This window comes from Pristis pectinata, chromosome 10 (genome assembly GCF_009764475.1).
Source record: "Pristis pectinata isolate sPriPec2 chromosome 10, sPriPec2.1.pri, whole genome shotgun sequence".
NCBI lineage: Eukaryota > Metazoa > Chordata > Chondrichthyes > Rhinopristiformes > Pristidae > Pristis > Pristis pectinata.
The window spans coordinates 35948891-35965821 of NC_067414.1; the positions used below are offsets into that span (position 1 = coordinate 35948891).

The window sequence follows — 16931 nt, forward strand, 5'->3', positions numbered from 1 at the left end:
GCAATTACGTCAAGTGATCGAGTTTTCTAGTGTGAGGGATTTCATTATATTTCATGTGAAATGCAACTAGCAACAAAACAAACTGCAAAAGTGTATCTAAGGTTATACACTGTGCAGATCTAGGGCTACTATGCTCTAAGTGAACGATTGAATGGAGTTGTGCATGTGGGTGTGCCTGTTCATGGCAGTTCACATCATTTAATCACCATCATCCATGTCTTTCTCCTTAAAGTCATAGTCCTGTGCAATCAATCTTAGCCAATATAAAAGGGAAGAATGGCCTGGATTTTTCTGGTAAATGGAAGAAAATCTAGGAAGTTTACACATGCAGTAACAAACATCGTAAACACACGTTCTATATTTAATAAAGGATTTGCAACCCTGGATTTTAGTGCAGCTGAATCTTCCTGGGATTGGGATTCCTCAGCATTTATTCTGAGACTGTACCCTTTGGTTCTAGACTCTACCATGAGGGAAACTATCCTCCCTGCCAATCCCTCTAAGAATCTTACTTGTTTCAGTAAGAATACTACTCACCCTTCCAAACTCCGGAGTACAGACCCAACCTGTTTAACGCTTCCTCACTGGACAATCCTCTATTCCCAGGATCATCCTTTTCTGAAATGCGCTCAATGATAATATACCTTTCCTTAAATCAGGGGACCAAATCTGTACAAGGTTCCCTAGATGGTGTCTCACCAGTGCTTTTTGCAGTTTTAGCAAGACTTCTCACTTCTATACTACAACCCCTTGAAATAAAAGCATTCAATTAAGCTTCCCAAACGCCTGCTGCCTCTGTAAGTTAACTGTCTGTTTCATGAACGTGGACCCCCCAAATCCCTTGCACTGTAGCTTGCCGCAGTCTTTATCTAAAGAATAGTCTACTATCATTCTTCCTTCCAAAGTGCAGCCTCATATATTACCCACATTTGTCACTTGTCAAATCTCTTTATTTTACCCCTACTTTTGTATCATCCACCAATTTGGCTACAGTACATTCACATTCTTTCTTTAAGTCATTGCTATATGTAGTAAACAGCTCTAATCCCTGCAGCACCCACTGGTCACAGATTGACAACCTGAAAGTGACCCACCACCACCTTATCTCTATTTGCTGCTTCCTGATAGGTAGCCAATCATTGATCATGCCAATATATTATCTCCAACACTCTGCAATCTAATTGGGCAATACACAGACATGAATTCCTTAATGAGCTGTTGGAGCCCCTGATGCAGTTTAGACTACGTTGCTGGATCCAGAAAGTTTCAGCAGGAAAACAAACCCTCCCTATCCAGATCAGCATAATGGATTTGTACTAGCAAATTCCAGAGGTGGTTCTCTGAGGCCAGGGGTATGCCCTGCAGCAAGGGTTCAGCAGAGGTAATGTGTCCCATGAAAACCTGAGACCAAGAGGGTTTGTTTGGTAAAGTTAACAAGAGGTGTGGTGCAAAGGAAAACAATTTGACATCTGGAGGAGCTATGACCCAATTCAGATCTGGATTGAAAGGGTCAGGTGAGGCATAAGTAAAAAATAATATGGATGCTGAAGCTTGGAAATGAACCAAAAAAACAAATCTGCATTTTGTATTGAAAGCCTTTCAGCAAAACAGCAATAAATTAAGTGTCCCAGATAATGGCTACTTTATATGAGCTTTGGTCCATATTAGTTGGTAGGAATATGACATTGGCGTGGTCTTTTTATAGTTTGTCCATTTAACGGCAGTGCTAAAGTGATGTTGAAGTGATGCACATCTGTCTGTTTATGAAAATCAGCGGTTCACATAGTGCCCCTCATTTCCCTCAAAGTGGTGTGTTGAGTTTACAATGGGAAGCTAAAATGAAACTTGGCAAAAGGACAAGTTAGTCTCAAACAAAAAAAATCCTTCTGCAGTCTTGAGGAAAATAGTTCACAGTAGAACAGAGACCAGCGTTGTGCCCAACTGGAAGCAATAAAAGCTATTATTAGAGCAACTATAATGTCAATGGAGAAGATGATAGTGGACAGCTGTCACGGCAGTGCTAAAAGGCTTTTTTCACTATGTCAGGAGTCAGAGCGCTTTTAAAGATGTATAAAGCTATTGAAGGATTTATCAGAACAGATTTGAATGGACTCTCAGGGTATGATTTAAAGACATAAATTATTACATCAGACTTCACTGGTGAGATGATATTCCATCATTAGCAACCATTAACTGTTAATATGAACACTTCAGAAATTAAAACAACATATTTACTTGGAATGATCAGAACCTGATAACATCTATCAACATTTTTGACTGTTTCCTTAGCATCTGCTTGGACTTGGAAATTGCTCCCTAGGCCTGGAAATAGTTTAATTTGTCAAAAAGTGGATAGTCAGCACCAGGGAACTATAGACACGATAATTTAATTTTAATCATTGGCAAGATCCTGAAAGGATAATTATTGCTTTCTGTAAATATCTGAATTAACAAAAAAGGGTTATCAGGAATAATGAACACAGCTTCTGGGTATAAAGAATGGTGTTGCAACTTTGATTTAGTTTCTTTGGAGAGGTTATTGTCTACATAGATTTCAGCAAGTTATTTGAAAACATATCTTACAATTTATTCTGCCATAAAGAACACTATGGAATTGGCAGTTATTTGCTCTGGTGCATTAAGATTTGGTTACATAGACATCGATTATTAATGATTGTGGAAACCAGTTACCAATAGTGTCTGGCAGAATTCATTGGTTTTTGGGTTCATTGCTATTTTCTATCTTTAATAATGGCTTTGATATAAGGAGAATGTTTCAAAATTTTGTAGCATTTTTTAACAAAAATGTTTGTGAATGTTTGGATTGAGGATGACAACAAAAATACTGTAAACTTATCTTGATGGAGTGAGAGCATAGGTCCACTTTATGCAATTAAAACAACTGAGGCTAATAGGTCAATGGAGCTGATATTGGGCAATGGTCAAGGAAATGGTATGAACAGTTTTAAAGAGTGCAAAACAGCCTGTTGGGAAAAAAAAGATCTTGGTGTTATAGTACTCAATTCTCTTAAGGTTTGGATCAATGCCATTAACTGATAGCCAAGTCAAATAGGTTATTAGGTTGCACAGCCAGGATGATTTAATTTTTATTATTCTTGTACAAAAAACGGGTGTATGCCTCAATTGGAATTGTATACAGTTCAGGGCACTGGATAAGATGTATTGTTATTAATCCATCAATGTGACGTAGGCATTCATACTAAGACTGGCACTTATTGCCCTTAACTAATTGCCCTTGGAAAGGTGGTGAACTGTGGGAAACAATATTGTGAATGTCTGCCCACAGTGCTCCCGGAGAGTGAGGCCCAATGATAATACAGGAATAGTGATATACTTTCAATATAGGATAGTGTGTGACTTGGAAGGGAACCTGCCACTGGTAGCATTCTATTGTGCCTGTTGACCTTGGCCTCATAGGTGGTAGAGACCATGGATTTCAGAAGAACTGTCAAAGAGACCTTTGGCAACTTGCTGCGGTATATTTTGGCAGATGGTACACATTTTAACTGTTATACACAAATGGTAGAGGGAGTGAATAATTTAGGCTGGGACAATCAATTGCCCTGAATGGTATTGAGGCTGCACTCATCCATGCAACTGGAGAGTACATTCCTGTGGACTGCAAATAATGATCACGTCACCTAAATTAACTTAGTTTTGTTCCACATTGTTATGTATAAATAACAGCAACACTGCTTCTGTTTCATTGACAGTTTCATAGCCATCAGGAATCTATTGCTATCTTTTGGCAAATGATCTAAATTTGCCACTTTATGAATGTCATATCTTGCACCAACAGTAGCAGTTGACCCAGTTTTCTGGCAGCCGCTGAAGAGGCATAGCCAATTGCATTTTTTTTTTACTGTGTATCTTTTTCCAACCTGCCAGCCTTGTCTTGCTGAGTGGAAATGAGCTGCCTTGATATCAGTGCAGATTTTCATTATGGACTTCCTGTGTCTTGTTTGTGAAGAAGAATTCAGATAATTTATGTATCCAATCTTTGATTCTGTTTTTATGCCTGTTTTACAGAAGCAGTGGTGGATCAGTTGAAATTAGCAGTTCTGGTTCTTAAGAAGACAATGTTGCTTAACCATAAAAAACAGAAAATGCTGGAAATATTCAGCTGGTCAGTCAGCATTTATGGAGAGAGAAACTGAGTTAATGTTTCAGTTCAATGATCCTTTGCCATCAATAGAGGACTGAGAAAACAAACATAATTTAAGTTGTCTGTGATAGTGCAGACACCAAGGCTGTCCATCTTTTCTAGTTCATTCCCCGACAAGTTGAGCAGTGTGAACCCTAATCTGGAATGTTTCCTTGCTGAAGACAGGACTGCAGCCTCAAAAGTTCGGTATTGTTACTGGAGTCCCTGACTGACGTGCAGATCTACAGCCACCATGTCCCTCATTTACGTTATGATTATCATCATCTCCTTCAGTGAGGAAGAACACCATAGCATCAGTCAGTCCAGCAGAGGAGATTTGGAATGGAGTCCCCGACCTTCAAGAGTAAATCTCTTCTCATTCTCATTTTACAACACTGGGCATGCTGCATTTTGGTGTCTGTATAAGCTTGCTAAACTGTCCAACACTTGGCAAACCCAACAACTCCTCTCACACCTCTGCCTTTTCCCAACAACTCAAAATTATTTTCAGCACTTCTGATATTAAGGGTATGGTTGCCATAGTTCTTCCAATCCTATAGCTATACAAGTCAATGTTTCTCAGAACACCAAGTAACAATCAAAAGGGGACTGTTTCCAATACATTTAGCTCACATTTGCAATATAAAGAAAGTGGTAAGTAAATTATAAGTGTTTAAAATAAAGTTCACATTAAAGGGGAAATGCAAGGCTATGGTGAAAATGCTACTAAATCTAATTATTTCAAAGAAATGATAATAGACAAAATGATTTCCCATTCCGTAAAATTTCTTGTTGGTGTGACTTTTAGTATCAACCATTTATAGTAAATAAGCCTTGAACCTTACCACAAGTTTAATGAGTTTGAATGTTTTTGATAATTGGGACAAGTACACAATGAGTGAAAGTTCAAATGTGTAAATGGCTCCCGTACTGAACGTCTGAAGGGGAATGTAATATTGACATCCGAAAATCATTCCATTATAAATGTATAAGGTGCATTATTGTGCAAAGTGGATTTTACACATTACGATTTTCACCAGGTTAATATCAGTGTATGTTTTGGGTGTTAAAGCAATCCATGTCTTCGGAGAATCAATGTGACAAGTAATGACATCATTCATAGAGTAGCTGGAGGGAAAAAAACACAGGAAGACAAAGGCAGGCACCAGGAGCAAGGCTAATATGCTGCTATTTTTGCACAGATCCACGAGCAGTGTTTACGCGTTTGCTTTTTCTGCAACTCATATCGATATGACATCGTTACATTTCCCCGAACATCTGCAATTGTCTCGTATTTAAAACGGCGCAGTCACCCGGGCCGATCTGTTGGATCATCGAAGAATGTACTGGGGTGTTGGTTTTGCATCGTCCAGATCATGCGTGGTTGATCTGAGCAGGAATCAGAGCTTTTCTCTGGGACTGTGCGGTTCTGATGATCACTATTCCTTTTATGGATACATAATCACTTTCCCTCTGCAAGATTACTGTAGCATCATGTCAGGGCTGGGAGCAGAGTCATGGTGGAAGAAAACGCTGTGTCTGACCGGGGGTGCCTTACTGGCAGCGGCTGCATATCTCTTGCACGAATTGCTGGCAATCAGGTAACAGCTCACAATCTATTCTTCCATACCGCGAGCGCAGGCTGGGCGCAAGGGCAGCGACGTGCAATTGGTAAGCGTTGTTGTCCCGGAGTCAGGAGAAGGGCTGGTGTGGTTCGAATTACAATCCCTTCTCACACACACACACACAAAAGAAACAATTGGTCGGAAACATGTTTCGTTAATTAGAATGGTTTCCGATTGCTCTCAGGTTAGGTCCTGTACCTTCTACAAAGGGCGATATAAATTAGGTTAAGTACCGGCACCTTTTTTTTTACACAGGCAGATCTGAAATAAGAATTGTAATACTTAAATATGACTTAGAATGCTCTCTAATCATCAATACGGAATGCAAATTTAAGTATTATTTTCCAATATATTTCATTATGTAGTAGAAGACTCAAATGATTTATTATAGCTTTAGTTGTCCAGAAATAATTTCCTTTGGCAGCGGAATCAATCATTTTGTAACATGTATAACTGGAGAATTTAACTACAGACTTAGTCCATGCGTGCGCGCGTAAACAGACTCAGTTTACCAGTGTTTGTTCTTTCTTCATTGGTTACAGCAGTAACGTAAATGAAGTATACACTTCTCATAAACTTACAGTTTGGCATCATAATATGATGCCATATTTTGAAAAAGGTTTCGAATGTGATCCTATTGCAAATGATTTTAAAATAAAATATTATTAGAAACGGAAGTATATCAGAACGTTTTTCTTACCTAATCATTAATTATTTTGACCAAAACAGGTCAAATAAAAATTGAAAAAACAATCTAGGGCTGCTGGAAACCTGAAACAGACACTGCTGGAAGCACTGCAGCATCTGTGGAGAGAGAAACCGTGAATATTTTACATCCAAGACGATCAGAAGTGGAGAAGGGAGAAAACAAATTGGTTTTAAAAGTTGGGGAGGAATGGATAGGGCAAAGGGAATGTCTCTGATAGGGCGAGGCCATGGCTGCTGTGTGATAAGCTGTTTATGAAGCCAGTCTGGTTGATAGGTTAACGGGGCAGGTTGGAGAGTGAACAAGCAAGCACAGAGAATGTAAAAGCTGTGAAATTCAGGTCAGAGCTGTTACTGATACCTGAAACCAGGCAGGGAGTGTGGGAAATGTGCAGCAGATCAGGCAGCATTAGTAGAGAGAGGAAAACTGAATTAATATTACAGACGAAATGGCCAGTTCTGATTCAAACAGAGAAAGCAACTTACCTGAAATCATTGAAGTCATTATTGAGTTCAGAACGCTGCAACATATGCAGACACAAGATGAGGTGCTGCTCCTCAAGCCTATGTTGAGCTTCTAGTTGTCTGTTGCCTTAATTCTTCATCCCACTGCCACTCTGGCCTTCCTGTCTGTGGCCTCCTCCACTGTTTCCAACATAAACTTGGGGAACAGCACCTCCTCTTGTGTTTGGCACGTTACAGCCTTTTGTGTTCAAAATTGAATCCAACAATTTCAGGTAATTCACTTCCTGTGTTTGTATTAGAACTGGCCAATTTGGCCATGGATTGCCCATATGTATAATTGATCATCACCACCATAAGTGTGATTGAGGATGGGCAATTAAATGCTGGTTCAGCCTATGAAGTCCACATTCCTTGAATGAATAAAAAAAATCTAAGTTTTTCTCTTTCCATAGACACTGACTAATCTTCTAGGTATTTCTTTTGGTTCTAGTTCTCTACAACAGCTCAGACCTGCATTTCACAGCTTTTATATGTCCTTTTATTTATATCCTTTCTCTCTAACTCCTTTTCATTATGCTATCAACTATCTGTCTTTGTAAATAGCATATCCCCTCAGTAATCCTGGCCTCACTTTGTCAGAGATATTCCATTTGTTTTATCCATTCCTCCCCCACCTTCTCTAGAACAAAACTAACTTATTTACCCACTTTCTGATCCTGATGAAGGGTCTCTGAGCTGAAGCTTTTACTTTATTACTCTTTCCACAGATACTGCCTGATCTGCTGAGTGTTTCCAGCATTTTCTTTTTTTTTAGTTTAGTCCAAATGATAACCTTTATATAAGATAATCTACATTTATGTTAACATTAGTTGTAAATAGTATTTGATTTCTAGTTTCTCAGTAGTATACACCAACCTGTTATCAGATGAAATCGGTTACAATTTAACCAAAGCATATTGGAGCAGATATGTGTAAAAACAAGCATGGACTGGAAAGAGTGTGAGTTCAGATAATATTGTGAGATAAGACGGTAGGTTTCTATTTGGTTGCTAACTTCCAGAGCAACAAACTTGTGCACCAGGACAGCTGGGCTGCTTTGTTACCAGGAACTCGACATATTTGCTATAATTGCACCCCCTATAGAACTGTCAAAAGGTTGGATTTTAGAGGTGTTCAGTCATACTGTTATGGATGATAGCTTTGCACCATTGGCTCCTCAGCTAAGCACATACACAATATGTCTGAACCCATGGTTCCTCTTGTACTGAGCAGAATTACTATTGAGAAAACATATCATCAGTAGAGTAAAACTAGCCTACCTCATGACTTCATTCAAGTTTCATTCCACATAGAAGCATTTCCATGCTGCCTCTCTGGTGGATCTGCCTTGCTTTTGGGACAGGCCATGTCCAAGGATCACGAGAGAGAATCAGGGCATTAGCTGAATGGTATTATTTTGTCAAGGTATGGCGTGACTAGTCTGTGGGGCATTTCTCTCAGTTTATGGAGGCCCCCCAGATATCTTGGGAGGATCTTGCAGAGTTGAGTGAGCAAAGGGTGGCTATGTCATCCTTAGACTCAAAATCTGGGTTGATATTGGGTAGTCCATCCTCTTAATGTCTTTTGATGTTGTGGTTTAGCTATTTTCAGACAGCAGTTGAGAATCTGGAGTCTTTGTTGAGGACTGTGGGTGTCTTGAGTCACATATGTGCCAGACTGGGTAAAAGTTGCAGATTTATTTTTTTCCTTAGTGAACTAAATTATGTCAATTTGATAGTTTTATGGATTCATAGAGTTACACTGCACAGAAACAGGCCCTTCACTCAACTCTTCCATGCTGACCAAGTTGCCTATTTAAGTTAATCCCATTTGCCTGCATTTGGCCAATATCCCTCTAAACCTTTCCTATCCATGTATTTGTCCAAATGTTTTTTAAACATTGTAATTGTTCCTGCCTCTGCCACCTCATCTGACAGCTTGTTCCATACACCCACCATCCTCTGTGCGAAAAATTTTAAGTTTTTTCCCTCTGACTTTAAACCTATGTCTTCTAGTTTTAGACTCCCTAGCCTTGGGGAAAAACTGTGACTATCTACCTATTTGTGCCCCTCATGATTTTATAAACCTCTATAAGGTCACCCCTCAGCCTCCTTCGCTCCAGAGAGAATAGTCCCAGCCTATCCATTCTCTCCTTATAACTCAAGCCCTTTGGTTCTGGCAACATCCTTGTGAATCTTTCCTGCGCCTTCTCTAGCTTAATCACACCCTTTCTAATAGCATGGTGACCAGAACTGCGCACAATACACTAAGTGAGGTGTAACCAATGTTTTGTACAACTGTAACATGACATCCCAACTCCTGTACTCAGTGCCACAGCCAGTCGCCATTATTGATGTGAACTGTCTTCTCTGGATTCACTGATCCAGTAACATACCGTTCTAAAACTGTTACCCTTTGATAGTACAGCTCAGATTATTGGAAGCTAAGTATTAACATAGAACATAGGACGGTACAGCACAGTACAGACACTTCAGCCCACAATGTTGTGCTGACCTATATAAACTTATTCCATGACCAATCTAACCCTTCCCTCCTACACAGCCCATAACCCTCCATTTTTCTTACATCCATGTGCCTATTTAAGAGTCTCTTCAATGTCCCTATTGTATCAGCCTCTACCACCATCGCCGGCAGTGCGTTCCAGGCACCCACCTCTCTGTGTAAAGAAAAGCCTGCCCCTGATATCTCCCCTAAACTTTCCTCCACTCATCTTAAATGGATCTCCTCTGGTGTTGGCCATTGCCGCCCTGGGAAAAAAGTGCTGGCTGTCCACTCTATCTATGCCTCTCATAATCTTATACATCTCTATCAAGTTGCTTCTCATCCTCCGTTGCTCCAAAGAGAAAAGGCCTAGCTCACTCAACCTTTCCTCATTAGACATGTTCTCTAATCCAGGTAACATCCTGGTAGGTCTCCTCTGCACACTCTCTAAAGCTTCCACATCCTTCCTTTAATGAAGCAACCAGAACTAAACACAGTACTCTAGGTGTAGTCTGACCAGAGTTTTATAGAGCTGCAACATTACCTTGCAGCTCTTGAACTCAGTTCCCCGACTAATGAAGGCCAGAACACCATACACCTTCTTAACTGCTCTATCAACTTGTGCGGCAACTTTGAGGGATCTATGGACCCCGAGATCCCTCTGTTCCTCCACACTGCTAAGAATCCTGCCATTAACCTTGTACTCAGCCTTCTAGTTTGATCTTCCAAAGTGTATCACTTAACACATTTCTGGATTGAACTCCATCTCCCACTTCTCCACCCAACTCTACATCCTGTCTATATCCCATTGTAACCTATGATAACCTTCTACACTATCCATTTAAGCTCACATTAACATTTAAGTTTGTATTGTAGTCAAAATATACACTTTTAATGAGATAGTGGCACCTTTCTGAAGGTCAGATTTTAGTCCATGACATGCTTCTGCCAGCTGTGTGCCCCGTTAACAGACAGTAAAAATGATTATTGCTGACTTCTTTGTTTCATTCATGGGCTATGGGCATTACTGGGAGGGTGATGTTGTGCCTCTTGGTGCTGTACACTATCAGGCCTCTTTGAAGGGCACTTTTGGGTGTGACTGTAGGCCATATGAGGTCAAGCTGTCATTTTTCCTTTCCAAAAGGGCACTAGTGAATGGTTTCAATTTTCGAATAATATAACAACTTTGTGGTTATATTTTTGCTGGCAGATTTTTTAAAAAGTCATATATTTTAAAGGGAATTGAAATGATCAAGTTTGGTTCGAACTCCAGTTGTCTGCATTATTAGACTAGGCCTCAAGACTAAATTTAGTAACATAACAGCTGCACCAGTGAACCTCAGCTGGCACTGTATCCACTTCATCTGTTCATTTCTCACTATATGATTGCTTCTCACCAGAAGCAGGAGTATCTTCCCTTTGCCCCTGTAGATAATACTAATGGCTGCCTTTTAACTGTCCTACCATACACAAATGGTAGTGGAAGGCTAGGACCCAGCAAACAGGCTTTCTGCCCTGCTGATCTTAGCTTTCGTTAAGCAAATACATTTAATTATAAGTAGTGTAATAAATTGTTGACACCAATATTCTTTCAGCAAATAATTTGTGTTTTTCTTATTTTTCAGAAAGGAGCAAAAACTTGATTCAAAAGATGCAATTATATTGCATCAGTTCTCTCGACCTGAGTGTAAGGTTCCTAGTTTGTCTCCCTTTTGCTTGAAGATGGAAACATATCTTCGAATGGCAGACTTGCCATACCAGGTTGAAAAACGTTTGTTACTGTGCTAATGTCTACTGGTCACAGATTGTGTAATGTTGTCTGCCTGAGTTTCTCCAAAACAGCAGTCAAAAATATTTCATGGCACATTCTAATCATTAATATTTCTGTTGATGACCCTAGCCATTTAATCAAGATAGTGGATGGAAAAGTTACTAAATTCCTGTTTGTGTTCTCAGACTTGGTTTACCAACATAACCCTTGATCCAAAAATCCCAGAGCCATTTCTGTTGCCTAGCACCCAGCATTAATTGGCAGCTATAATTATAGATTTTATATTAGGGCAACAATTGGTCATATAAAGTAGCAACAGGACTGAGAAATATTCTGGGAGCAGTTATAAATAAATTATCATGTAAATTGATCATTTTTAAAAGAATCTCCATTTTGTAATTCAACTTATTCTACATTGCTTTTTAATTTAAAGGTGAAGATGCGCCCAAGAAAAGTTGTATGAAATTATGTATATAAAATTATTATGTGAAGGTAATATTCAGTAGTTAGTGGATGCATTTCAGGTAGTTTGTAATTCACAGTTTATTGCCCCAGTTGTACTGTAATATATAGAATGTTCTTCACAGCAGGGTAAATGTCTATACATTTGAATTCTGCTCAATGTGTCATTGTCTAAAAAAGGCAACTTGACATATTTGTTAGCTGCTAGAAAATAATACCTTAGGAGCAGTCCCATAGAAACTTGCAGTCTCTTTGATATCCTTCCTTCCTTCAGTAGCCCACTGTTTTTATCACTGGGAAGGCACAGTGAAGTGTTTAAGATTTGCAATGCATGAGAAAGTGGAAAAGAGTGAAATGGAAGACTAGGCAATTCAAGCAATATGTCACTAGGTTTTTAAATTCTGGGATGGAAGGACAGAAAGGTAGGCCATTCCATAGTTTTTCCATATTGGCAAAAGATAAATGATTCAACATTTTATGTCCATTGTCCACTTTGCAAATCCCTTCATTATCCTAAGAGAGGCAAATGCTAGCAACTGGCTGTTTACTTGTTTTCTGTAAAATAAAATCAAATATCTTAATCCCATTAGACAAATGAAAAATAGGATTCTGGTAGGAAGACTCATCTTGTAGTAGATAACGGCAGGATTTATACTCTTCTCTGCATTATTGGTCCAGATTTTTTGCACTAATAATTCAATGACACAGCTGCTGTGCCACCAATAGGTGAAGCATGCTTACAGAGTTCTTTAGCCTTGACTGCAAAGGGATATTGTATTGATAGGTGAAGTGAGTGACCAAGAAGCTTGTGAATGGAATATGATTTGGGGAAGTGTGAGGTTATCCACTTTGGAAGGAAAAATGGAAAAGCAAATGATAGGTATCAGTTTATTATTGTCACATGTACCGAGATACAGTGAAAAGCTTTTGTTTGTGTGCCATCCAAACAGTTCATTCCAGACAGAAGTACTTTCTGGTAGTAAAAAGGAAAACAGAATGCAGAATACAGTGTTACAGTTACAGTGAAAGTGCAATGCAGGTAGACAAATAAATAAAGTGCAAGGGTTATGACGAGGTAGATTGGGAGAACAAGAGATCATCTTTTAGCATATTAGAGGTCCATTCAAGAGTCTAATAACAGCAGGATAAAAGCTGTCCTTCAACCTGGTGGTAGTGTTCTCAAGCTTTTGTATCTTCTTCCCAATGGGAGAGAGGAGAAGAGAGAATGACCAGGGTGGGAGGGATCCTTGATTATGTTGACTACTTTCCTGAAGTAGTGGGAAATATAGACAGTCAGTAGAGGGGATACTGGTTTGTGTGATGCACTGGGCTGCATTCACAACTCTCTGCAATTTCTTATGGTCTTGGTCATACCAAGCTGTGATGCATCCAAATAGGATGCTTCCTATGGTGCATCTGTAAAAATTCATAAGAGTCATCAGGGACGTGGCAAACTTTCTTCACCTTCTGCGGAAGTAGAAGCACTGGTGTGCTTTCTTGGCCATAATGTCCATGTGGCTGGTCCAGGACAAATTGTTGTTGACATTTGCACTTAGGAACTTGAAGCTCTCAACCATCTCCACATCAGGACCATTGATACAGACAAGGGTGCATACTCCACCCCACTTCTTGAAGTCAATGACCAGCTCCTCTACTTTTTAATTATTATTAAATGTTACAACACAATGGGACTTGGGTGGCCTAGTGCATGAGACACAATGTGTTGGGACAACAAACAATCTGCTGGAGAAACTCAACGGGTTGAGCAGCAACTGTGTGGGGAAAAGTTTTGTTGATCTTTTGGGTGGAAACCCTGCATCGGGATGTAAGATTTCCACCCTTAACGTAACAATTCCTTTCCCCACACAGATGCTGCTTGACCCACTGAGCTCCTTTTTGTTGCTCCAGATTCTAGCATCTGCAGTCGCTTGTGTTTACAAAGTGTTGGGATGCAGATACAGCAAGTAATTAGGAGGTTTAATGAAATGTTGGTCTTTATTGTAAATGATGTACAAAAATAGGGAAGTTTTGATGCACTTTTACAGGGCACTTGTGAGACCACACCTGGAGTACTGTGCACAGTTTTGTTCTCCCCATTTAAGGAAGGTTGTGAATGCTTTGAATGTAGTGCAGAGAAGATTTACAAGTTGGTTCCTGGGATAGAGCGGTTGACATATGAAGAAAAATTAAGCAGGTTGGAGTTCAGAAGAACGAGAAGTGTTCATACTGGAATATATAAGATCCGGAGGGGGATTGATGACGTGGTTGCTGAGACAGTGTTCCCCTTAGCTGAGTTAACTAGAATTAGACAGCATGATTTCAGAATAAGGGATTACCCATTTCATGTGATCCCTTATTCTTTCAGAGGTTCATGGGGCTTTGGAATTCTCTACCTCAGAGGTGGGATCATTCAATATACAGTATTCAAGGTGGAGACTGACAGATATTTGAATACCAGGGGAAAAAGGGGTATGGGAAGAAAGCGTGTAAGTAACATTGGGGTCAAGATTAGATCACCCTGATGAGTATGTAGACTGGAGGGGCCAGTTGTCCTCTGCTGCTGCTGTTTCTTTTTAAGTTCTTACGTTCAGAGTTCATCTTCTGAGATCTTAAATCTTCAACCCTTAGGAGAATTTCAAAAATATTTTCAGGACCAGTGAGATGACCAAAAGTCATTTTTATTCAGAAATGGTCATTAGAAAAGCCATTCAGATAAAGTGTTTGTAACTAAATTTCAGAAGCACAACTACTTTTACAGAAAAGAAATACAAAAACAATTTTTGTACTGTAAAATATAACACAATTCTATCTACATTAATTAAAATAAAAACGGAATTGCATGTTAATTTTGAAAGCAGATGTGGATCACGTACAACTCATTTTAATCATCTAACATGTTAAACTATGGTGAAAGCCTTTAAAAATTAAACCAGATTGTGCTGAATCTGTCCCAAATAACAACCACAGCCTTAAATCCTGATTGTCTTATGTTCTGTATGTGCCCTACTCCACTTTGCATTACAGAGGCAGAAAATTGCCTGCCAGCAATACAATTTTGTTAAATTGGTCCTTTGATTTGGAACACAGTGAAGGCAAGGCCAAGTGAATGGAATTATATAGCTAAACAGTCATAAATAGTTCTGTTGTCAAGGTTACCCTTTTGCACTGCACTATAATAACTAGGATACAGTGACATGGTGGTTACGTTACTGGACTAATAGCAAAGACCTCTGTCATTGATCCACATAGCCTCATTTGGAGAACATGATGGCACTTGGGAAACCTAAATTCAAGTGATTAATTAATCTGGAGGAATTGTAGCCATAAAGCTGCTAGATTGTAAAATTCCATCTGGTTAACTAATGTTCATTAGAGAAAGAAACCTGCTGTTGTTACCTGGTCTGGCCTATATATGACTGTAGACCCACCAATGTAATTGATTCTTAAGTGCATCCTCAATTTAAGCCAGTTAAGGATTGATAATAAATACTAGTATTGCCAGAGATGTCTACATCCTGTGGAAGAAAAACGGAAAGAAAGTTTACTCATTTGGTGCCTTGTAAAATCCAGACGGTAAAGGTGCCCTCTGATGTCTTTTGAAAATACTGAAGTCCACAATTGTTTTAAATTTGAGAGCATTGTTCAAGCCCTCACCATGCTTCTTCTTTTCTTCCCTTTCCTAGCCTTTTTTTCCCCTCCTTCTTCATACATTTTACCCATCCCCTGGTGGATCTGCTCTCCCCTCCCATGCACCTGCCTATCACTGTCTCTTACCTGCATCTACCTCTCACCTCCCCATCCCTACCCCGCCTCCCCTCTTTTGTCCACCTGTCATGGCTCTGCTTTTCCCTCCTGGATATTGGGCTTCCCCTTTTCCTATCCTCAGTTCTGAAGAAAGGTTGTGACCCGAAATGTTGACCGCCTGCTTTTCTCCACAGATGCTGCCTGGCCTGCTAAGGTCCTCCAGCATCATAGTGTTTTTCATCTAGATTCCAGCATCTGCAGTCCTTTGTTTCTCGTTCAAGAAATAACCTTTGTTTTGTCAGGCAATCATCAAAAGATTCTTCTTCTTCTTCCAGTAAATAGATACATAGACCATGTGCAGACAGATGGGATTAGTTTAAACTGGCATCATGGTCAGCACAGATATTGTGGGCCAATGGACCTGCTCCTGTACTGTTCTATGTTCTATGTACTACTTGAAAATTTGGCATTTTGCTGTACTATTTAAGAAGATTATAAATCAGATAATTGTTGTTGTAAGGTTGCTTGGGTCCACAATTAAACATAGTGTGATTAAGCACCTTCAAAGTTTCTAGCTGATCAGAAGATAAAAAACTGGATTGATTTTTTTTGAAAAGATAGCGTACACTGGGACTTGCGTAGCCTTTGAAAGCTTTTGATAAATTCCTTCACAAGATAGCGTTAGCTATATTTGTAGTTCATGGAACAATGTGAAATTGTTGACCTGGTTAGGAAACTGCATGAGCAGAGGAATGACAGGGAGCATGTGGCAAGTGGTTTTTACAATGATTTATTTTGGTCCCTTGACTACTCACAGTAGGATGGAAAGCCACATATCTGAGTCTGCCAATGACACATAGAGAGGCAACAGCGTGAACAGCAGACATGGAAGTAGAAAATTAAAAATGTTATTAATGGATTGAAGTATTGGCAATATAGTGGCAAATGGCTTTCGGTGTAGGTACACATGGGATCATCCACTTTTGCACACTGGTCAAGTTTGCCCTGGATGCTCCTTTGTAAAACTATATCTACATCTGTGACAATTTGATTGACACAACCACCACCACTTGACTGTATTATCTTTACCTTAATCTTGTCTATTTGCTGCAAATCTGTCAAGTGGTTCCTTCTCCCGTGTTAGTGAATTAGTTCATTGCCATCTCAAGGAATGTCATCCTGTTTGATATTTAGACCATTACCACACAAAGCTGATCTGATGGATTTGTCAGCATTTTCAAAGGTTGATGAATGGATTTCAGTCTACCTACGATTTAGGTATTAACATTTCCAAAGGCTTTTGGGGATGAATGCAGACTTAGTGGAACTATTGTTGGAACTTCTCTGTAGGTCTTGTAGACAGTCAGACCACAGGGTTCAGAGAGACAGTTAAACTTAAATGAATACTTGTCATTGTGTGGCTAATGACTTTCTTGGGCTTATTTTCTTGGGT

At 39.5% G+C, this 16931-nt stretch overlaps 1 protein-coding gene across 3 annotated transcripts in view; it reads left to right on the forward strand.

Moving 5' to 3' along the window:
* Nucleotides 1-5308: 5308 nt before the first annotated feature.
* The window catches only part of faxcb (failed axon connections homolog, metaxin like GST domain containing b), a 46283-nt gene continuing 34660 nt past the window's right edge, over nt 5309-16931 (forward strand). For 2 of the 3 annotated variants that reach the window (XM_052024638.1, XM_052024639.1), the window contains exons 1-2: nt 5309-5766; nt 11127-11262. In XM_052024638.1, the coding sequence (XP_051880598.1) occupies nt 5507-5766; nt 11127-11262 (396 nt within the window). In that variant the 5' untranslated portion in view covers nt 5309-5506. The remainder of the gene's footprint in view (nt 5767-11126; nt 11263-16931) is intronic. The other variant, XM_052024640.1, reaches the window with a different exon arrangement.